Source organism: Lithobates pipiens, unplaced genomic scaffold (assembly GCF_037356315.1).
Source record: "Lithobates pipiens isolate NorthernLeopardFrog02 unplaced genomic scaffold, aLitPip1_a1.2 Scaffold_28, whole genome shotgun sequence".
In the NCBI taxonomy this organism is placed as follows: Eukaryota; Metazoa; Chordata; class Amphibia; order Anura; family Ranidae; genus Lithobates; species Lithobates pipiens.
Genome location: NW_027507789.1, coordinates 210,049,106 through 210,073,715, shown reverse-complemented (window position 1 = coordinate 210,073,715; position 24,610 = coordinate 210,049,106). Strand labels below are relative to the sequence as shown.

Genomic DNA, 24,610 nt, shown 5'->3' with positions numbered 1-24,610 from the left:
CTCTGAAAAGCGATCTGCGGTTGACAGGGGGTGAGGAGGCAACATGTCCGCCTGCATTAACCCCTTAAGTGCATTGCACTCATTACCTGAATTCACCAGAATGGGTCGCATTAAGCGGGCGATAGTGGGTGCCGAACGTGCCCGGTATAATTCTAATGTGTACACCCCGGCCTTTGCCGCTAAAGGGGGGCACAGCTGGGGATGGTAAAGACATGCTTATGACACCCCCCCCCCCCCCCCCCACGTGCATATGGGCGTCTGAAAATGCCTTCTGCTTGGTTGTCATGGCACCCATGGTACTCCTTTATTTGTGATAAGCTGACTTCACTTGCCACATGCTTGTTTTTAGCCAGCAAGTGCAGCAGCCAGGCAAAAAAGCTGGACAGCAATGACCACGGTGTAACCCACCCCTTAGGGGGTAAATTCATACTTCATTTCCTGTCCCATTTTATCATTTTTATTGTTATTTTTTTTACATATATTTGGGGACATTTTCCACAATCGGCCAATCAGAGCAGAGCCCTCTCGCATCGCGCGACCCTGCCCTCGCGCCGCCGCCCGATGTCTTCCAGCTCTGAGGCTTGGTGCAGGTCTCACGTGACCCTCTCTGCCCTCGCGCTGCGGGTTTCCCGCTCGGCGAGCCTGAGGCAGAAAAAAAAGGGCGGGCGCCGCCATCTTGTTTACTAAGCCCTGTCAGGTTGTATCCCTCCCTTTTCTGTTCATCTTGCCAGGCATGCTGGGGATTGTAGTCCACGGAGGGAAGGGGGTGGGGGAGCGTGGGGGTTCCCAGGCATGGCTTTCTCCAGAGAATTAGTATTATTATTATAATTTAGAATTATAATAACAAATATGAGGTGACCTTGTGAGGTTAAGTTTGAAACAGCCTTGTGTGTATATATATATATATATATATATATATATATATATATATATATATATATATATATATATATATATATATATATATATATATATATATATATATATATAATATGCTGTAAACTACTACCCTGACACAAGTATGTGGCAAGTAAAGTCACATAGAGATGTTATATATGTACTTCATGACCAACATGGCTGCCAGTCCGCATTCCCTACCGCTCTCAGATTAGGCCCCGTTCATATCTGCACGTCACGCTAATGTGCATTTCGACAAATGCACCAAAGAAATTCCGGCACCTTTTTTCCATTTTTTTTTTTTTTTTTTTTTTTTTTTTTTTAACAGCTTATGACAAAAACGTATATCTGCTAGCCACGTTTGCCAAGCAACACGTTTTTTTTTTTGTAGGGCGGTTTTACACACGTTCTGAGAACGCGTAGGTGTGAATGAGGCCTTAAGTGCCGGCTCACGTAATAATGCTGCGTTTTATTTGAATTTCAGCTATTAATTTCAATGGGCCGCCGAAGGAACATATATATATATATATATATATATATATATATATATATATATATATATATATATATATATATATATATATATATATATCAAATGTATGTGTGTACGGCAATCACAACTTTTTTTTATACTGGTGTGCTAGGGCGCCGTGAAAAATTCATGGCGCGGGTCTAAAAAAGGGCAGCGCATTCCTGTGCGAAGCGGAACATGCACACGGAAACGTCCGTTTCCCACACTGCATGTGGGGTGAACGGTGCCCGAATATGTGGGCTACTTTCACACTGGAATCTCCGGGCGTCAGCAGTAAAGTGCCGCTAGTTTTAGCGGCGCTTTTCGGGCCACTAGCGGGGCACGTTTAACCCCTGTTGGGGCACTGCCGAATCGCTTTGCAGGCACTTTGGCAGTGCTGCCCATTCATTCCAATGGGCAGGGGCGTGTATACACCGCTTCCAAACCGCCCCAAGGATGCGGCTTGCAGGACTTTTCAGAACGTACCACAAGTGCACCGCCCCCAGTGTGCAAGCAATCGGGCTCTCACACTGGGGAGTCATGAGAGGCGCTTTACAGGCGACGTTTTTAGCGCTAAAATGCCTGAAAAGCTCTCCAGTGTGAAATGGGTCTCACACCAGATGCGATGCGTTTGAGCGCATTCCCAACGCAGGGCAAATAAACAACAATGGTTCCTTATGAATGCAGTTCACACCAGCGCGTTGCATCGCATTTTCCCAGCGCTGAAGAAAAGTACCGCCTGCACTACTTTTTCTTCAGCACAACACAAACGCAAATGCGCATAAACGCACCTCGCTGCAAGGTAACAAAAAACAAATGCAACACGTGCAAAGTGCACACCAGCGCATTACAACACAACGCATTGATTATCCATTAATGGACGTGTTGTGGGCTGGATGAGCCCTAAATACGTGCCCATCCTGAGAGAAATGAAGGAGCTGGCATGCCTGGCCAACTTCAGAGCATGCTAGATGCCTGGCTGCACTTGGCAAGGTTTAGACTCTGTTTTTGCCACCAGCAAACTGCCCCCATTAATCTGCATTAGGCAGTGATTGGGGGTGTTTACATGCTGCGATGCCTTGCGGCAATGTTTAGCTGATATGTAGCAATCATTGGAAGCAAGCCTGCGCAACGCCACACATTCAAGTAAATGGGGAAGCTCTGTAAACACCCCGCCAACCACTTGTTTGCAAAAATGGGATGCATGGGTGCTCAACCCATAGCCCTCCAGCTGTTGTGGAACTACAAGTCCCATCATGCCTTTGGGAGTCATGCTTGTAACTGTCAGCAAGGCCGGTGCTACCATTAGGCAAACTAGGCAGCCGCCTAGGGTGCACTGTGCTACATAGGGCACCCGGCCGCTGGTGGTACTACTCTCTTTACTCTCTTCTCATTGCAGCAAGTAGTTAAGTCTCGGCATCAGCAGCTAGACACCGCTCCATTCGCACATAGTGCCAGTATCGCAGCAGTGGAGGACTGTGTGTCCCAACACCCAAATGAATGGAAGCAAGCAAAAATTTATTGATGGGGCGCTGGTGGGGCTGCATTTGATGGGGCGCTGGTGGGGGCACTGGTGGGGCTGCATTTGATGGGGCGCTGGTGGCGCAGCATTTGATGGGGCACTGGTGGGGCTACATTTGATGGGTGCTGGTGAGGCTGAATTTGATGGGCGCTTCATTAAAAAGGTAGGGTATACACGGTCAGGGCAAAGGGGGTGGAGCCAAGGGGTTGGCAAAAATCCTTGCACCAGCCCTGACTGTCAGCCTTGCATGGGACTTGTAGTTCCACAACAGCTGGAGGGCCACCGGTTGATCACCATAGCATAGCGTCCCCACCATCAGCAGTGGATCAATTATTATTATTATATTTTTTTTTTTCTGGAGGCATTTGACAGTCAGTGAGGAGGCAATTTATTGCCCGCCACCCGCCGCACCTCATCCTCATGCTTTGCACATGGTTGCAGGGTGGTTCCCTCGCTTTTCCATTCACTTGAATAGGTTGTGTTTGGCAGCAATACCACCTGCCAAATGTGACATGTCGTTGAACCTGCTGCTGCCCGCATAACGTGTGGCAGAAAAAGGATGGGTTGTAATGCCCACGCAGTGCACATGTGTGTCATGGGGCGGCCAATGTTTCTGTAATGAGAGTTCCTTCAATGCACACGCCTAACTCAGGGGCCGAACTGTCAAGGACAGTCCTTGATCAGTACTAACGATTGGTAGCCAGTGGGACCAGCAGCTGGTCATGTGACCAATGTGCCGATCCTTCCAGTCCCCCTGGGCATTCAGAACGTTTTAAAGGGATGCCAGGGTGGGCAGGAAGAGGTTAAGGTTTGCAGCTGCCTGTGTGGGTGTATGCCCTTGTGTAGATGGGCAATTTAGGAGGGTGGTAAACCTGGGGCTCAGTCACCCTCTTTTACTATTCTCCTTGGCCAGCCATGTGAACAGGCACAAGGCCCCTGTTCACACTTGCGCTATGCTAACGCGTTGTGTTCTTGGCAGAGGTTTGTGTAGCAGTACCATCCATGTGATTGGGTCACCCTCCGCTCCTAAAAAACACACTAAAAAAGCTCAAGAACTAAGTGCGTTTTGTGTTCACACCCATGCGATCCGACTCATGTCCAAACTGACAGTTGGCACTGCGATATGCCAACTGATTTGGGGGTGTCCTTTCTATTGACACTCCCAGCAGTTTGCATAGTGCAGTGTGAACTGTCTTTGCGAGTCGGGTGTGATGCGGGAACTCTCAGTGGAGTCGCAGATTCACATGGCACTAGTGTGAGCTTGGCCTTTAGGTAGGAGATTTGCATTTTACTGTTTTGTTTACAATTTCTAAAGTTCCACAACATTTATTATAGTATTGTTTATCATTATCTGTGTTTTGCTCTTTGTATGTACTGTAAACATGACATAGCACTGCTTCACATCACATCTACATGGGGGACTAGCCTCTCAGTTCCCCACTAGACTCTGCCCATGTATCTTCACATATGGCGACCCATCATATTTGGTTACCCGATGGACTGCGCATGCGCGTGACGCCGCTGTACGCGTTCCACACCTGAGTCCAGATTCAAGCTCCACCATCCAAGCGGACATAGAGTTTCATTATATTTATGCTGAGCTAAGCGAGGGCGTGCCCGAAGCGTGGCGAGCTAAGCGAGGGCGTGCCCGAAGCGTGGCGAGCTAAGCGAGGGCGTGTGTATGTAAAAAGGCTCCTGCGCTCTATGGCAAAAAAAGAACAATTTTGGAAGTGGAGTGAAAAAAAGGTTCTAATCGGAGCAGCAGACACTGTTATGAGTGAACTCTCAATAGAAATAGAAATGATAGAGGGAGGGTGTGTTGCGCTTCCTTAAATACCAAGAGAAAAATAAATAAACAATAAATAAATAAACATAAACAATAAGCTTATGTGATAAAAAGTGACTGTCAATCGTTCACAAAGTATCAAAAAAACTGTGCAAAAAAGTGCATAGAAATGAACATCTGAAAAAAAAAAAAAAAATATATATATATATATATATATATATATATATAAGTATATTAATAGTGCATCATACCAGTGCCTATATAATAATAAAGGACAATAAAAAACGGGGGGGACTCCAGCTATACAGTGTAAAAAGTGGATTGCAATAGCTATATAAAATAGAGTGAATCGTCTAAGATAAAACAAAAAAAGGGGGGAAAAAATCTAACATCTAAAATAAAACTACAAACATTGTATATCAATAGCTTAGTGTAGTAAATAGTCCAAAAAAATCTATGAATGGTTTAAAAGTGCAAAGACCATAAAAACCAACAGTATGATCCTTAGTGAATAAAAATAGCAAAAAATTGTAACGACAAATGGTGAATCTCGATAGTGTCCCATACACAGTCCAATCGTGCAGATCTAAAATGTGATTTTACAACCAAACATATAGTGCAAATGTGCCAAGGTAGCTCTCCTCCAAACGGTATCCCGTGTTAATGTGGATAATCCTAAATAATTACCTCACAGCTGTAAGGTTACAGCGAGAAAGTAAATTTGCAGGGGAAATTCCAGGGGATCAGATGAGCTGTGACTGGGACTTCTGACAGTGCCACTCTTCCTTGTAGTTTTAGCCGACCAACAATGCTCAAAATAACAAGTAAAAGATATCCTCCATTGTGTAGTAGTTTTAAAAAGAACAATTTATTTGTAAAACAAACTATATCTACTCACAAACAGGAGCGAATAAACAGGCACACACAACTAGACGGATTGATAAAAGATACGAACGTCACTTCTAAGCGAGGGCATGCCCGAAGCGTGGCGAGCTAAGCGAGGCCGTGCCCGAAGCGTGGCGAGCTAAGCGAGGCCGGGCCCGAAGCGTGGCGAGCGGCCCTGTGTTGGAACGCATATGGCGGTGTCGCACATGCGCACTCCAGCGGGTGGCAAAATGTGATGGGTAGCCGAATGTGCCGTGACACCCACCTCTACTACAAACTCCTCAGCCATGTGACTGTCAGTGTAAGGGGCACAGTGGCCGGGGAGGGAGGGAGCACCGAGGAAGGTGTGTCCAGTATAGGCCCAGCTCCAACAGGCACATGAATCCAACACCGAGCACGGACCATGTTGGTGGAGCTCCCTAAAGGCATTCCAAGGGGTATCTATGAGACTCTTTATGAATTCTCTCCCATCTTGTCCTGTATGCTGGGAGTAATTCTCAGTATGTATGAACTCTGCACAGTACCACTTCTCTTATCCTGTATGCCGGGTGTTAGGCCAGGTTCACACAAATGCATATTGGATGAGGGTTTCCCCACATCCAGTTCGTATGACAGGAGAGTGTGATTGGCTCTCAATGGAGCCGGTTCACACAGCTCTGAGGCAGGCGCGATTCGCATTTAAAAAGGGTCCTGTGCATCTTTGGTTCTGATTCAGGTGTGAATTCAAGCAAACATTCAGACCTGATTTGCACCAGAATCAGTGAATAGGGACGCACCGGACCCAATGCTGTGAACCCAGGCTAATTCTCAGTATCTCTTTTTATTCTCTATGTCAGGGGTTGACAAATTTGCTTGGAATCTAGGAGCCAGCTAAAAAAGTTAGGAGCCAGGTCCGTGACGGCGATCTGGACCTGTCCCTGGCCTGACATGGAGACGAGTGAGGGGAAGATAGCCCCCAGCCCCCCACCTGTCTCCAAGTCATTGCCCATAGCTCTTAGAGGGACATTTTTAAATTGCATTTTAGTGTAAATATGAGATGTGAGGTCTCTGACCCCCCGGATCGCATATATAAAAGAGGACCTGTCATGCTTTTTTCTATTACAAGGGATTTTTACATTCCTTGTAATAGGAATAAAAGTGACACACTTTTTTTTTTTTTTAAAGAACAGTGAAAAAAATAAAAATAAAAGTTAAAATAAGAAAAAAAAATTGTTTTAAATGCGCCCTGTCTCGCCAAGCTTGCGTGCAGAAGCGAACGCATATATGAAAGCGGTGTTCAAACCACACATTTGAGGTATCGCTGCGATCGGTAGAGTAAGAGCAATAATTCTAGCCCCAGACCTCCTCTGTAACTCAAAACGTGCAACCTGAAGAATTTTTTAAACGTCGCCTATGGAGATTTTAAAGGGTAAAAGTTTGTCGCCATTCCATGAGCGGGCGCAATTTTGAAGCGTGACATGTTGGGTATCGATTTACTCGGCGTAACATTATCTTTCACAATATAAAAAAAAAAAAAATTGGGCTAACTTTACTGTTTGTCTTTTTTTTTTTTTTTTTTTTTTTTTTATTAAATAAAAATTTTTTCCCCAAAAAAAGTGCGCTTGTAAGTCCGCTGTGCAAATATGGTGTGACAGACAGTATTGCAACGACCACCATTTTACTCTCTAGGGTGTTAGAATAAATAATAAAAAAAATATATATAATATATAATATATATATATATATATATATATATATATATATATATATATATATATTTTGTTTTGTTTAGGGGTTCTAAGTAAAGGGATGGAGAAAGACTGGCCCATTAGCATTGTTGGTTGTAATTCCAACGGCCACCACAAGAGGGCGCCAGATTCCAGAAGGAACCATAGGATCACAGAAGGCCTCAAAGCCGGGGGCTCAATTACCGGCCGCCTGCGGCGCAGCCCGACGCGATCGCGCGGGGGGGGGTCCACGGAGACGGGATACCCCCAGCTATGCTGCCCCAGGCGCAAGGTCGCTGATTCTAGTCGCCAATGCGACCTGGCGACCGGGTTTTGTCGAGCACTGCTCTATGTATGGAATCTGCACAGTACCACTTCTCTTGTCCTGTATGTCGGGTGTAATTCTCAGTATCTGTTATGATGTCATGGACAATGCATGGTACCACTTCTCTCACATTTCTTTTATTTACTGCTTGTGTATAACTCAACTGAGCTACACAATTTTTGGCTTTAGTTTTTTTGGCTGCAGTGTTTGGCTTTAGCTTTGCTGTCACTTTATAAACCATTCTACCAACTAGACATCTTTGTACAAGTATACATATCCTCTGCTTGTTCAGGGTCATTGATTCTGAAAGTACTGAATCCGGAGACACCCAGGCAATGTTATTTTATGAAGATAGTCTACAGCGTTTTAGTGCTAAAAATAGCGCCTGAAAAGCGCCTCTTAAGGCTACTTTCACACTCGGACCACCCGAGCGCTAGCGGTAAAGCACCGCTGGTTTTACCGGCGCTGGGCAGGCGATTTTAACCCCAAAGAAGGGGTTAACAAGAGGTTAAAAGTGCCCGAAAAGTGCAGCTGCCGAAGTGCTTTGCAGGCGCTTTGGCAGCACTGCCCATTGATTTGAATGGCAGGGGTGGTTTAGGAGCGGTGTATATGCCGCTCCAGCACCGCCCCAAAGATGCTGCTTTCAGGACTTTTTTTTTTTTTTCCAGTCCTGCAAGCGCACCGCCCCAGTGTGAAAGGGCTCGGGCTTTAAAGCGGAGCTCCACCCGAATTTAAACCGCTATGCCCCTAAGATTGTAATAGGGTGTAATTTAATTATATCCCCATTACCTTGCTGCTACCATCTTCTCTTTGTTTTTTTGTTTTCAATTTCCTGGTCTCCTGTAGTCTCCGGATATGGACGGTGCGGCTGCGGCTAGGGGCGGTGTTTCAGCGGCAGGTCTGCACTTCCTTTTGGCCGCACTGTCTCCTGGGATCCTTTTTTAAAGTTCCTAGGAGTCTGCGCGGCGCCCAGTTATTGTCAGCGCTCGGATTTGCTTGATCTGCGCATGCGTGAGATCGGCGCTTGAACGGGCGGTGCATGCTGGGATATCAGCAGCACAGTGTCCCGGAAGAGAATGCCTGTGGGCTTCACATGTCCACAGGCAAGATGGAAACCGTCAGGAGACGATTTTATAAACTTGGAAAAAGTGGGAAAAACGGCAGCATGAGAGTTTTAGCATGGCACAAGTAAGTGGAACTATTCAAAATCGTACTCCTTGTCATTTCCCCCCAGGAAAAAAAAAAAAAAACGGCGGTGGAACCCCGCTTTAACACTGGGAATGCTTGAGAGGCATTTGAGAGGCGCTTTACAGGTGCTATTTTTAGCGCTAAAACGCCTGAAAACCACCTCAGTGTGAAAAGGGAAACACATTGATGTTATACAAAAACAAGGTTCCCAGGATGCTTTAGGGCTGTGAGGAAGCCTTGAAGGGGCGCCAGTGTGACAGTCCTGAGAGGATAACTGAATGGATTGTGATCTGAGAGCTCTTAGAACGCAGTCCCAGGTGTAAGACTATCAACTTCTGTAATGTTGCAGAGCCTTAATGGCTTCCCACTGATCCCTCTGAAGGAAGGCAGTCATATACAGAAGAATGAATTAGTCAATTTAATTTGGACAAAAAATACTTTTCCAAGTTTAGGGGAATTGCTCAGTGCTAAATGATGGTCTGCCCATTTGTAGTGGGTGTACGCTGTTTGCATGCAGGCTGTCCAGTTTTGAAGTGGTTGTGTATATAATGAATATGCTGTAAAGCGGAATATTCAAATGATTCGGTCAGAGGAAATTCTGCAGATGGAGCACAGCTTGAAGCATATTTAAAATGTATTGCTTGCACATTTGTATGAAGGTCAGTGCAGCGACTCTAGTCACAGAGCCATAGCAGGGCCCACGGCTTTCCATCCAACTCCTCAAAAAAAATCTTTTTTTTTTTTTTAAAGATGCTATAAAAGCGAACATACATCTCTGTAAATGGGCATACCTCTAGGGTACAAAACAGGAGCAGGCCACAGATAGGCAGAAGAAGCAGCCGCCTTGGGGCTTCAGCACGAGGGAGGAGCAAAAGGAACATGACCCACAATCCTATACTGCTGACCTAACATATACAATGAGGCTAGCCTGAAATTTTATATGCACCACATCCCAAATAACTGAAGACCGAAAACACAAGAATACTTTTAAAGGGACTTTTTAGGTGCTGCAATGATCACCACAAATATCTTTCATAGCACCATTGGTTTTATTAATACAAAGTTTAAATTAAAGCGGACCTTCACCCTAAACATCATGTCATGTTTCCCCTTGCTCCTTCCCTGCTCCTTCTCTCACAACTAGGCATTATTATTATTATTATTTTTTAACTAATGTCATGCATTTGTGCTGCAAAGCCACACTCCTAATAACATCATCGTGAGACCAAACGTGTTGGGTGGAGTTGGGCTTGACATCATCACATGTATCAGCTGCTGACAGCTTCATCAGGGCTAATGGCTTCATCAGGACCCCCCCCCCCCCCCTCTGATGAAGCCATTATGGAGCCAGTACAGAGCCGAACCAAAGTTTCACTTTAAGGAGGTTACATCCATGTGACCAATCAATAAAATGTTACATAGTCACTACAACATTGTGTTCTCTGCTCCAACCTAAATCCAAAACGAAAGGTATGTCACCATCACCAGTACACAGAAGATCTAAAAAAAAAAAACACTTTATTTGACGCTCACATCACAGCTAAAAGAGCAAAGTTTTTGTGGCCAAGCAGGACGCCTTCATGTGATTGTCAAATTAATCATTGGACCCTTTTTTTTCCCTTTTTTTTTTTTCCAGAAGTCTTTGGTGTGTTGGTGACATAATTTTTTTGTTTTGAGTGTTTCCAGTTTCCAGCTGATGGTCGCTACAGCACCCACTTACCTGACATGTGCGATGGGAATATTTGTCTGACCCATCCCATTACCAGGTTACATGGACACACACATACACATCCCCCCTACATCTATAGCAGCTTTACCAATCAGTAGATGTTAGTGTTAAGTAGTTTTGTGTCATCCATGTAAACTGGTGCGTTCTGCTGGAGTGTTTGTGTCGTGAAAAACATGTGCTGCCTGGATTAACATATGAGAAAAGAAGAAAGCATAAAAAAAGGGAACTAATGCAGCCATCTTATGGAAATGGGCAGAACTCTGATCAGTGTGCTTCAGACTGATACGTTGAGTATGTAAACCCTGACGCGGAGTTCACAACCAGCAGGATGCCCGGGGTTTCAACTGCCATGTGGTTGCAGTAGCGCCATATGAGGTCTTTACTTTCAGCTGGCAAGACTTTCTTGTAATTATACAACTGGGAATGACTGAATATGCCAAGAAATTCCCATAATATGGGGATGTAGCTTTTGTGGGTGGTAACTCTATCATTTCTATCGTTGCTGCAGAGGGAGTCCAGACTCCTGCTGCCACCCTGGATCCAGAGAGTCTGGCTGTTCCCTGGTATTCAGGGGGATTTCTAGGAGGAAAGTGTTAAAACGTTGAAATAAGATTATGATAAATATGATTTATTCTGCACACCTGTGACCCATTTTCAACGGACAGTGGGCCGAAGACCACTGCCAGCTGACGTCACAGAGCCGGTCCAGGCTCCAGCAAGATTGCGACAATGAAGTCAGAATCTGCCCACATACCTGGACTGGCCCCCAGCCCAGGCTCTCAGCAAGCTGCTGGGGGGCTGAACCAGATGCTCCTGCCCCCTCCATAGCCCAGCGCTTCAGTGAGGGGAAGCAGAGCAGGGAGCCCTGAGAACCAAGCGATTGGCAGTGTTTGATCGTTTGCTTCTCAGTGTTAGAGCCGTTGGGGGGACAGATGCAGCATTGGACCAGTATGATTCTGCAAAAAAAAAAAAAGTCCATACTTCTCTTTTAAAATGTATGGTAGGCTGTAGGGGCATTCTTATGCATGAGTTCATGTTATGCCGCGTACACACGAGCGGATTGTATGGCGTACTTAGTCCGTCATACAATCCGACGGACAGTCCGTCGTACTTTCCACTGAACGGACTTGACCACACACGGATACACAAATAGTCAGTCGAAAACTTGCTCGATGACGTGTACAGCACGTACGACGGGACTAGAAATAGGAAGTCCAAGACACAGCAAAGCACCCTTCCGCCGTGTAAATCCTTTCTGGGCATGCGCCATTCTTAGTCCGTCGAACTAGCATACTGACGACCGTATTGTCCGCTGAAACCAAAGTACGACGGACAGAATTTCGAAAAAACCGAAATACTTAGTACTCCGGACTGCACGCTGAAAAAGTCAGCTGAAGCCCACACACGAGCGGATTGTCCGCTGAAATGTGTTTCGACGGACTAAGTACGCCATACAATCCGCCCGTGTGTACGCGGCATTAATTGGTTTTGGGTTGGAGCACATACCAGATTGTTTTATTGTTTATGTAACATTTTATTGATTGATCTTGTGGATGTGACCTCCTTAAAACCAAATAAAAAGGACCCCCAGGTGTCACATTATGGCAGACCTACCTGTCAAACAGAGCCCTCTAGCTCTTACATGCTGGTCCTGGGTGCTTCCATCTTCGTCTGGTCCCCCTTACGGGTTCTGTCTGTTGGTCCTTCCATTCAAGCGGACCGTGATGATGTTACTCCTACGCATGTGCACGGGAGTCACATCATCACGGCACAGAGTGGCAGCAGGGTTCAGAGGTGGGCTATGTACAGAGTGTGGTTCCGGTGGTGCAGCATGCATAGAGCACGCAGTTCAGGGGTGTGCTATGTACAGAGCGTAGGGTTCAGGAGTGTACGTACAGAGCGCAGGATTCGGGAGTGTGTTGCGTACAGAGGGCAGGGATTCGGGAGTGTGTTGCGTACAGAGGGCAGGGATTCGGGAGTGTGTTGCGTACAGAGGGCAGGGATTCGGGAGTGTGTTGCGTACAGAGGGCAGGGTTTAGGGGTGTGCTATCTACAGAGTTCAACCCAAAGCTTCAATACATCTCTACTCCTACGGGGGAGACACAGGGCAATTGCCCCCCCTCGAAAATACCACACTGACACATCATGTTGTCACTTGCCTCTGCCCGAGTCTCTCTCTCACATCAGCGGCATCGCGAGAGAGACTCATCTAATGTTGTTAAGCCGCTGCGCCGCACTGACCAGGAGCTGGAGGAGGTGGGTGGAGCCTCTTTCCTGCACTCGTTGCTAGCGCTTGGGCCGTCTGGCACTAGCAAGGAGTAAAGTCTCAGAGCCGACGTGACAGGAGCCTCAAATAGGGGAACAATTAATGCTGCAGTTTAGACAGACTAGTTAAAATGTCCAGCATCCACTGTCAGTGGCAGAGCGTTCTTCCTTCTCTGAGTGAGTGTTGGCTCCACCCACCTCCTCCCTCCATCTTCTCCACCTTGCAGTCTGCAGAGTGACGTGGCAAGTGGACAATCTGCAACTTGTGGCAGGTGACATGGCAAGTGACAGTCCGCAACGTGTGGCAAGTAGCACACTCATGGCTCCCACTGATTCTGCATTATGGTGAGTTGAACGATTTCATCTTATATTACAATGTAATAATATAAATAATGTGATACAATCACCCTGACACTATAACAACCATGGTGCCATGATGATTGAAGCGCCAACACCAGCCATTTCCCTGATGAATCATATTTTCTGGCAGTGCCCCTCCCAGACTAGGCTCTGGATCCGCCCCTGGGATATCGTTCTCTTTGAATATCTCTACCCGCCATGAGTGCAGGCAGGGATCTGTTAATTCCGGGAGCCACTGAGAGCAAAGGCTTCTGTGTTTTACAAATGACAGTAGGGAGCGGGCCAGAGAATGAGAGTCAGAGGTGACGGAATAGAGTTCTGCCACTTTCCAGCCGCAAAACTGGGTGAGAGGGCCACATGACAAGGCCTGGCGGGCCAATTTCAGCCTATGGGCCTTGCGTTTGACGTATGTGCTCTAGGGTGTTAAAGGGCCTTGTCCTGGTACTGGTTCAGGCAACACATGTACGTAAATTTAGTGACAAGTTGCGTGCCCCATAACTTCTTGCCAATAATTTTGCACATACTCTTCAAACAGGTTACGGGTTGTAGACTGTCTGTATCCTAGTGGGGTTGCCACCCAGAAAAAAAATGTGTGCTTGCTTCTAATACATCTGTTGAAATCTACAGAAGAACACCCAGTTCTGGGGTTTGTTGGTCTCCGGGGGGGGTATCCTTTTATGTGCGCCAGATTTGTGTTTATCATAGAGAATTTCATTAATGGAAATGGTGTCAGACAAAAATCAAGATGCAGTAGTGTGCTAAATAAGTAGCAATCTGATAAAGATTTATGCTCTCTATTTGCATTAAAGTAGAACCAAAACCTAAGGCCTCGTTCACATCATCCAATTGGCCGTGGTGTAGAAAGTATCTTTATGATAAACTGGAGGTTTGTGAATAGCTGTGGAGGGGAAGCCTGTGAAAAGTAATGGCAGGCTGACAGTAGCTGTCTGCTGGTGTAATCAGAAGTAATTGTGGAGGGAGAAATTACCTGCAGTTAGGGACAGATGGCCATCGCTCGACGCAAGCTACTTGCATCCATCGGTAATCATCGCAGATAATTGCTTCCTGGGCTCTCAGTTACAGATTTTTGCAAGATACTTGCCATACTACCGCCAATTCAGCCGTGTCAATGAGGCCTTACTGGATGGCATTTAGTTGGCTAAAGTACCACCACAGGTGTCATAAACTGTTGTATTATATATTTTTTTTATTTAAATTGGTTGTAAACCTCAGACAAGAAATATGAACAAATCATATCCCCCTATAGTGTGTAAATCTCAATTAAGAACACTAAGGCCGGCCATACATGGATCAAATTTCACTAAGATTTCCCCCCATCAACACAGACCGTGTTAATGTGGGATTCCCTCCTGCCAGGCCATTATCTTCTCCCGGGGAAGGGGCCAGGGGATGCGGTCCCCACCGGGAGAAGATGGTAATCACAAGAGAATCTGGTTGGTTGTACCCAAGTTGATCCATCCATCAATCAACTTGGTACATTCAGCCTGCCCATTAACGGTTTGAATCTGAGTTCTCATCACTGAGCTTGGCAGTGGGTAGGTTCAGCTCCCCGCCCCCTGCTTTCTGAAGCTCGGACAAGCTGTATAAATTCTGAACTGTTAAAGGGCAGTAGGGATAGAGGGCTGCAGATAAATGGGTACAACTTATTTGGAGGATTTGTTTGATTACCTGGGACCAGTCCCTTCACTTGGTAAATGTACAGGTTTACAACCACTTTAAAGTAACGTTTTCACTTTTTTTTTTCACTGCTGCTGATCTTCTCTGGCGTTTTTTCAGCCACTTCTTGTCTACTTGCACTCCCTCCAGCACTGGCTGCACATTAATTCTCTGTGAACCATGCCTGTGTTTCGTCACATATGGCGACCCATCATGTTTGGCTACGGAAGTGACAATCCGCTGAGAAATTTTGCACTGTGCATGCGTAACTTGCCGATATGCGTTCCAAAGTTTTTTTTTTTACGACAATACGGAGCAGTGAAACTGTCAGATAATGTGACTTAAGTGACGTTACAGACAAGCTCCTCTTCTGTATAATTATTGATTGTAAGACACCACTTTGCAACAGGGCCCCTTGCGTGCTCGCTTCACTCGCCACGATTCGGGCACAGCCTCGTATCGCTCAGCATAATTATACTCTAACTCTATGTCCACTTGGATGGTGGGGCATGAACTTTGACTTAGGGGCGGAGCCACATAATAACTGCGCAATCGCAATTCAACATCAGTTCCGTCACACTATCTGGTGGTTTTAGTGTGCTGTTTTGTCGCAAAAGTGTTGGCACGCATATGGCGGCGTCGCGCACTCCAGCCAGTAGCCAAATGTGATGGGTCGCCATATGTGACGATACACCTACACTCTGAGCTTTGCCTTTAGTCTTCACTAAGGGCATCATGTGACAGGGTGAAAAAGCAGGAGCACAATCAGGAGTCAGTTGTTACCTTTATGACAGGAAGTGCCCAATCATGGCAGGTTCACCAGGTATTCTTTTAATAAAAGCTACAGAGTTTAAAAGATTGAAATGATGTGAGGTGATTCTATGAGAATTTAGTGATTGGGTTTATATCTTCATTCATTCATTCGTTCATAGCAATCCTGTACAGGTGTATGAGCTGTGTATGCATCACAAGTCTTTGTTGCTTGGATATTGAATTATGGGTATACAAAGCTATATCTCATATGCTGGGTCTTCTGTGGCCATAGATAAAGATATAGTCAAAATGTAAAATCCTATATATACATTTCCAAATTATTATTCTTTTTTTATTATTATTATTTGTAACCTACTTCTATTAATCTGAATAAACTGGAAGTTTGTAACCTTTGTGAAGATTTCCCACACTTCCTTAATTTCAGTGACACGTATTTACCATGCCCTGTGAGTAAGCACTGCTGTGTCACACATTTCAAAGAGCCTCTGTTTCTTCATGTTTGGCGATCCATCAAAATGTGTAACGGAAGTGACTGTAGCACTAACCCCCGAAGGAGCTGCTGGTTAGATTGGGCTTACCGTTCCCTTCTTTCTCCTCACTTCACGTCTATGGTTGTACCATGGTAGATGGCCCAGTAACTCAAGAGACTGAAAACAGGTCCACTTAAATGGATTTTGCGGCGCCGGGCTCCTGAAGAGCACGCGCTATGTTTTTCAAAGTTAAAACTTTACCCAAACTACAGTTTGCTTTGGGTCTATTTGTCGAAATATGGCTTCTGTGTCAGTCTGACTGGACTGTGAGATGTTCAGCCTGACCACGGGGGGCGCTGTCTCTGGTGGCAGGCGTGGAACTATGGTCTGGTCAGGTGCTTATGTTACACTCTTTCGGAGCCAGGTCAGTGGGAGTGGCCCTCTCGCTGTGCCCTCTGGGAGAGGGTATTTAAGATACGGATGTCACGTGGTTCGGGGTTCCAGTCCAGTCCCCAGGAAGGCTATGGCCTGGGGTGCGGTTCCACCCGACTTTAATGCCTCTGGGCTGGCTAGCCTAAGGCATGGAAACTAGAGAAGAATTCTGAGGTGGTTGGGTGCCATCTCCAGTTCGGGAGAGACCCGTTGAACTTTGAGCATTCCAGGGGTGGACTCTTTAGAAGAACACCACGTATGGGGGTTTTCTTAACAAGAGCCTGGAAGGGCCGAAGTAACCGAGAGAATCCGGTCTTGTGGATATCGCCAAGTAGGCTGAAAGATCCAAATATCCTACAAATGTTCTACAGCTTAGTTTCCTATGTGTTCTGAAACACTGTCGGTGGCAAAGACTTTGCTCCTGAGTAAGCACCTTGTTGGCTGCTAGGCCTTGTGAGAGGGGGACTGTCCAATCTGAGTGTTCATCCAGCTGCGAATGGCTATTCTCTGGATGCAGTCAAAGTAAGCAAGTTCCTTAACGTTTATATAGTTTGACATTGAGAGTACCTGAATTCCTTTCCAACCCTCTGATCCCAAGATGAAAGACTGTTCAATGGTTGAAGTTTGCAAATAAAATCCATTCAAGTGGATCTATTGTCAGTCTCAAGTTACTGGGCTATTTACCACGACATCCCCTAGACGTGCAACAAGGAGAAGCGGAAGGTAATGGGAAGCCCAAAAATAACCAGCAGCTCCTTCGGGGGTTAGTGCTACAATTTTATTGGCAAAAAACTTAGACAATGAACAGTCTCTTAAAGTGGGATCAGAGGGTTGGAAAGGAAGTTACGGTACTCTTAGGGTCAAAGTCAATATTGAAGAACTTGGTTACTTTGACTGCATCCAGAGAATAGCCATTTGCAACTGGATGTTCACTCAAGTTGGACAGTCCCTCTCTCACAAGGCCTAGCAGCCAACAAGGTGCTTACTCAGGAACAAGTCTCTGCCACAGACGTTGTTGTAGAACACGTAGGAAACTAAACTTTCGTTTGGAGTGCCTTGGTGCCGGACTTTGAGGGGGAGGACTGGGATGACATGTGGGATTACCCGTTCCAGACGCTGGTATCAGCTAGAGACAGATTTATCCAGTTTAAAATCCTGTATAGAGTATATTACACCCCAGCCAGATTAGCCAGAATTTATGGTACGGGTGCGGGGGGGTGCTGGCGTTGTACAGCCGACCGAGCTGACTTTGATCATGTGTTTTGGCAGTGTCCGCAGATTGAGGAGTTCTGGAGGGGAGTGGCGCAAGTTATACAATCAGTACTTTCGGTGCCGATCCCAGTCACAGTTGCAGCATGTTTGCTCGGACTGGTGGGGGAGTTGGCACCTCGAAAGGCGCAGAGGACTCTGATTTCTCTGACGTTATTTTATGCACGTAAAGCTATCCTTTTGTGTTGGAAGAAACCTGATCCTCCTACAGTGTCTTATTGGAAAGGTTTAATTAATAATGCTCTGCCGTTCTACAAAGCCACATATCTCCGTAGAGGATGTCCCAATAAATTTGAGAGAGTGTGGCGGTGTTGGCTTGATGCCACAGATACTGTGATCTAATCGCTAGGTGGGGGGAGAACTCCTCGAGAGTCGGGTAAAGGACGGGGCAGGGAGTCGCTATACTTAGGTTGACTCCCGTCCCCGTCGTGGGTCTTGGGAAAATTATTAAATTATTAACGGTATAAGATATGTTTTTTATATGTGAGGTACTGTTGGTGAACATGGATTAAGCTCAGAAGTTGATCGGAGGGCTGCACAGGGGGGAGAGGGTGGGAAGGGTGGGGGGGGGGGGGGGGACTGGGGTTTCTGGGACCTTTTGTATGTTCTGTATGTGTTAAAAAACTGTTCAATAAAGATAAATTAAAAAAAAAAAAAAAAGGAAACTAAACTTGCAGAACACTTGTGTGATACCTGGATCTTTCAGCCAGCTTGGCGATATCCATGAGACCAGATTCTCTTGGGTATTTCAGCCCTTCCAGGCTCTTGCTAAGAAACCAACCCGTACGTGGTCTTCTTCTGAGAAGTCCTCCACTGGAATGCTGTGAAGTTAATGGGTCTCTCCCAAACCAGAGACGGCACCCAACCAGCTCAGAATCCTCCTTTAGTTTCCTTGCCTTGGGCTATCCAGCCCAGAGACAAGTGGATCCGCACCCTAGGCCATAGCCTTCCTGGGGGCTGGTCAGGAGGACCAGGACCATGAAGTCAGTACATCCTTATGGACCGGAACACTGAACCACATGACGTCTGCATCTTAAATACCCTCTCCCAGAATGCACAGCAAGAGCGCCACTCCCACTGGACGGGCTCCAACAACACAGTAACTTAAGCCCCCAACCAGACCATAGTTCCATACCTGCCAGAAGAGACAGTGCCCCCTTTGGCCAGGCTGAACATCTCCTAGTCCAGTCAGACTGATGCTGAAGTCCTAATTTAGACAATTGTAACCAAACTGCAGTTCAGATGTAACCTTAACTTTGAAAACCGCATAGCACGTGCTCTTCAGGAGGCGGCGCTACATGACATTTCATCATCTCCATCTTGCTACACCCCGCACTTCTCAATAGTAAGGATACACTGAGAAGGGGGAAAGCACACATCTTGTTGCACCCACCGGAGTTGTACATTTTACACTTGTGTGAGACAGTTGTGCAGCAGCCAAAGTCTCACCCAAGTAGCACGCATCCAAAGTAGCATCAAAGCTACAAATGAAATCACACAAGTTTGAAGCTGAACACATGTGAAAATGCAGCCTTAAGCTTTGACAAAAAAGCCTGGAAGCTGATTGGTTTCTATGCAGCGCTGCACCAAATTTTGAACTGTCCAGTTTTATTAAATCGACCCCCCCCCGCCTATGCCATGGCTGGCATTTATTTTAGCTGCACTTTATGGGCCTCTACTCCTGGCACTAATACCTTCTGATTTGTCCTTTGTCTAAATGAGACCATGTCCTCTCCAATATGACCACCAGAGCATGCAATAGTGGACGCTTCTATTCCATGGTGTCATTTTATCTTTCTCATTCTCGTGTCCAGTATTAGTTGGCAGGTTGAGCAAATTCTCACACACAAGAATATTCTCACTTTTGTGTTTTCTATAATAAGACCCCTTTCACACTGCCAGTGTTTTTCAGGCGCTACAGCGCTAAAAATAGCGTCTGTATAGCACCTGAAAAAAGCGGCTCCATTCACTCCAGTGTGAAAGCCCAAGGGCTTTCACACTGGGGCGGTGCGCTGGCAGGGCATCATAAAAAGTCCTGCCAGCAGCTTCTTTGGAGCAGTGAAAGAGCAGTGAACTCACCGCTGCTCCCCCATTGAAATCAATGGGGCAGCTCTGCGATACCACCAGCAAAACGGTGCTCCGGCGGCGTTTTGCAGGCGGATTTAAGCCCTTTTTGGCTGCTAGCGGGGGTTAAAACCGACCCGCTATCGGCCTAATAGCTCCGCTAAAACGAGGGTAAAACGGCAGCGCGGTGTAAAAGGGCTCTTAAAGATTGAATAACAGCACAGGAAATCTTCAGACAAGGCACAAAAAAACAGTACAATGGCATGTTCTGATATATATATATATATATATTTTTTTCCTGCAAATCTGTTTGACAAGTGATACACTGTTCATGACAAGTGTTAACTTTGGTACATACAGAGTTTTGACATAGGGTAAACTGTTACATGAAACAAGGCAGGGAATTTAAGGAATTACTATGGTCGCAGCAGGCTGGCTCCATGGGTAGAAGGACAGCGTGGAGCTAAAACGTGCATCTCATAAATATATGTTACATTCGCAATTGCAGATTCCTATTCATTAGAAGAAGACAATGGGTTAAGTAGGGTGGGAGTCTGAGGCTGTGGAGGAATCTGCCAGCCATTTGGACCAAACCTTGTCATATTTTTGAGGGCAACCCCTATTAGCATAACAATCTTTGTAAATAGGTAGGCTGTTGTTGACCAATTGTTTCCACAGGGAGAGAGGAGGAGGAGGAGAAGGCTTACGGCACCTGAGGGCTATGGCTTTGTTTGCGGGCAAATAAAAGTAGCCTGACCAGGGTGCGGCTTGCCACCGTTGGAATTATTTGTTCTGTTGTGCCCAATATACATATTGCCATGGAGGGTTGGCGTGGTATGGTGGTGACCTGTGTTATCACACTTAATATCTCCTTCCAATATTCAACAATGGCTGGGCAGGTCCAAAAAAACACAAGTAAAGTCACCAGGTATTGTTCCACGTGTGGGCGTGGTTCATTTTGTGTAATCTGTGTAGGGTAAAATATGCGCAATGGACCATCTTGAAGTGTATTAGTTGGCCTCTCAAGCAGACCAGGGATCTGAAAGGGAAGTCCCATATGTCATCCCAATCGTCACTGTCAAAGTCTGAAATGTCGTGTAGCCATTTTGTTTGAGTGTGAGCTCTAGATGTTTGATGTACTGATCACCTTTGTTGAATTTAGATAGGGCTGCTTTTGCCTGTTGGTCTGCATTATCCCTTCTGCCAACCAGACCACAGTGATCCCTGCCTCCATGCTCTGTGCAGGCTCAAATCTGTATTGACATCATCCTATAATCTGTAAAGTGTCGCTAGAGGTGGATGGACCCCTATTGCAAAATAGGGAGCAGTGTATATGGTAGGTTAGTTATTATTCTTTACAAGCCAGCTTGATCAGATCCCACACCACCCTACTAGAGGATTTCAACCATAGGCGTGTGCCGGATGTGCCTGGGCACACCCTAATCACCCCATGTGCATTAGCATTATCACTATCATGTGTGCCAGCGGGAAGATAGGAAAGCACTCCCTCTTACCGTCTCTGCCATAAGAGTCTTTCAATGTGTCGGCAGGGAAATAAATGTGCCCGGGGTCATATATATGTAGACACACGTGTTTTTGAACTTTATGGTGCACACCCTAATGCAATAGGCTGTGCACACATATGATATCAATGCTGCACTGGCCTTGTACTGGGCAGCTGCAATAGGTACTACCAGTTTTCATAGCATGTTATAGTTATTTCCTAATAGTCACTTACTTTTCCTTTTAGAAAAGCATACAACTACAGTATTGTTGGTAAACAAAATGAAATGTCAAATGAATAACAATCAGTATCATGTATTGCAGCTTTTAGATGTCTGTGAGTTTTTTTAAAAATGTTTTACACACATGTTCTTCTGGACAAGCATGGGATCCTGGCCAAGATATGGATAGCGGCTCACTGGCATAAGAAATTGACCAAGAGTAATATATTTGAATGCAACCTTGAAATGGCCATCAAAAATATCCTGTCTGCAAAGGTACGTGTTTTTTTTATTTATTTATTTTTTTGTGTTGTGTAGCTGTGGAAATTAGATGGGAATAGACTGTTAATGTCTTTAATATCTGTCTTGTAGACGGTGATGTCCTTACGAATATCGGGACATTTGCTTCTTGGAGTAGTGCGAGTATTCAACCGAAAGACAAAATATCTGCTGGCCGACTGCAATGAATCTCTGCTCAAAATGAAGCTAGCCTTCCGTCCAGGTATCTATAAGTCCCTAGTGATAAAATGGGTTCGTTGCAAAGAACTTGATTTATATAAAACAGGTAAAGACTAATAACACCCTACAGGTCTGCAAGTCATTTGTAAAATGAATAATATGTTGCCTTTTTCTATCCTGAGGACCTAAAGCGCTAGTAAACTGCAACTAAAAAAAAAAACATTGGGCCCCTACTGGTAATGTCATATTGTGGTAGTATGTATCACATACTAGCACATTATGACAGACTTGCCTTACAAGGAAGCCCTCCAGCGGCACGCTGCCATGGCTGCGTCAAAGCTCTCTTGAAGGACGACATGCTGTCCATTGAAAGTGCAGTGTGCATGTGACGGTGACGTCACCAGCTGTTACTAAAGAACATATCTTCTAAACAGTGCACGTTTAGGAGATATATTTACTGTACCTATAGGTAAGCCTTATTATAGGCTTACCTGCATCTTTAAAAAAAATAAAAAATAAAAAGTTGAGTTTATTACCACTTTAAAACCAGCCTCCTTCCTTTTTTTTCCCCCCTCATGCAAGCAAAAATTACAAGAAAACCCTCACTGCTGCGGGTGTCAATATAAAGTTAATGACCCCCCCCCCCCCCCAAATAGGTTCGCAGAATGCAGTGTGAGCTGTGGAATTGGATCACATGGCTCCGAACACTAATGCAATCCAATTCCAGCGCAAACACAAAAAACAGGGTCCTGCACGTTTTTTGGTGTGGGTCCAGAGCAAATTGAGCCATACATAATAGGGGTGCACCGAATGTTTGTGTTTTTTTTTTTTTTTTTTTACACAAAGTTGTAAATTTATAAGATATTTCTAAAGGCCCGTACACATGATCGGATTTTTTGACAACAAACATGCAAATTAGCTGTTTTGGAGCAACATCAGACCGTGTGTACGCTCCATCGGACAAATTCTTTTCATCTGACTTTTGTTGGCTGTGCGAACGGACAAACTTTCCGGCAACAAAAGTCCAATGGAGCAAAGTCCGATCGTGTGTACATAAAACCATAGGAATTTTGTACAAAGTACAAACACGCATGCTCAGAACCAATGCAAAAGATCAGACAACAATACAAAAGTTGACCAAAGGTGGCGGTAAAGAGCAGAAAAACCACGTGATTTGGTGAAAGTTGGCTGAAAAAGTCCCGCCGTGTGTATGCAATACAAGTTCACGGCCGACGCCCTTTGTACAAAAATCCACGGGAAAGTTTGTACAAAGTCCGATCGTGTGTATGAGGCTTAACACATGGCATGTATATAGCAAAAATTACACCCCAAAATACATTCTGCTACTCTTCCCGTGTATGGCGATACAACATGTGAGACTTTTACACAGCCTGGACACATACAGAGCACCAACATTGAAGTAGTACCTTCAGGCGTTCTAGGAGCATAAATTACACATCTCATTGCATTCCTACCTATTACACTTTTAAAGGTCCTTGAGCACCAGCCCAGTGGAATTACCCACCACACAATTACCCCATTTTGGAAATCAAACACCCCAATTTATATTCTATGAGGCATGGGCTGCAAATAGGTCCTCGGGTATTATGATGGGCTGTAGATAAGTACTCAGGTACTCTGGACTGTGACAGATACTACAGTACTCTGGACTGTGACAGGTATTCTGATGGACTGTGACAGGTACTCTAATGGGTGTTGACTGGTCCTCTTTATTGGGGGGGCAATCAGATGACGGTGGGCGGCAAGCGGTTAAAAACAAGTCGACAGTGGCAGGCTGGCAGCTTCCATAATCCTATCCCCTGTAAGTGGTGAGACATCCCCATCAGAATCTGCAGTATAATCGAATGGCTGCAGCCATTACAAATCGTGTCTCCTGCTCCTCTGACGGTGTCCTGCTGCAAAAGTAAAAACAAAAACTGAAGATGGAATCATTGATGAATAAGAGAAGCCAACAATCTAACAGGTAATTCAACCCACTGGTGCCCAGCTAAACTGTAATATCCATTTATGAAGTAGTTGGCTTTTATTTATATATTGCAGGTACTTGTATAGCGCCATCAATTTACGAAGCACTTTACATATATATTATACATTCACATTAGTCCTTGCCTTCATGGAGCTTACAGTCTAAGGTCCCTAACTCACATTCATACACATATTAGGGCCAATTTAGACAGGAGCCAATTAACCTACCAGCATGTCTTTGGAGCATGGGAGGAAACTCACACACAGGCACAGGGAAAACATGCAAACTCCATGCAAGCTTTGTTTGGGATTTAAATCGATGATCCTATTGCTTCTAGGTGGAAGTGCTAACCACTTAGCCACCATGATATTCTTTAGAAATGGGTATCCATGTTTCAAAAGCACATCATATTTAAGGTAATGTTCTAAGGGGAGATGTTTTTACTACATTCATCTCCTCTCCCTTCCCCTGAAGCAATAGCAAGATTTACAGTGGACATTTTTCATCCTGAAATGGTAGAAAACCAAGAAATAAAGCTTAGACCATGACTCATAATATGTCGGTGATGTGTAATAAAGAG

At 45.3% G+C, this 24,610-nt stretch overlaps 1 protein-coding gene across 2 annotated transcripts in view; it reads left to right on the top strand.

The window, feature by feature from the left end:
- Positions 1-611: 611 nt before the first annotated feature.
- The window catches only part of RAD21L1 (RAD21 cohesin complex component like 1), a 57,983-nt gene continuing 33,984 nt past the window's right edge, over positions 612-24,610 (top strand). For both annotated transcript variants that reach the window (XM_077460435.1, XM_077460434.1), the window contains exons 1-3: positions 612-697; positions 21,688-21,860; positions 21,957-22,086. In XM_077460435.1, coding sequence (XP_077316561.1) covers positions 21,717-21,860; positions 21,957-22,086 — 274 coding nt within the window. In that variant the 5' untranslated portion in view covers positions 612-697; positions 21,688-21,716. The remainder of the gene's footprint in view (positions 698-21,687; positions 21,861-21,956; positions 22,087-24,610) is intronic.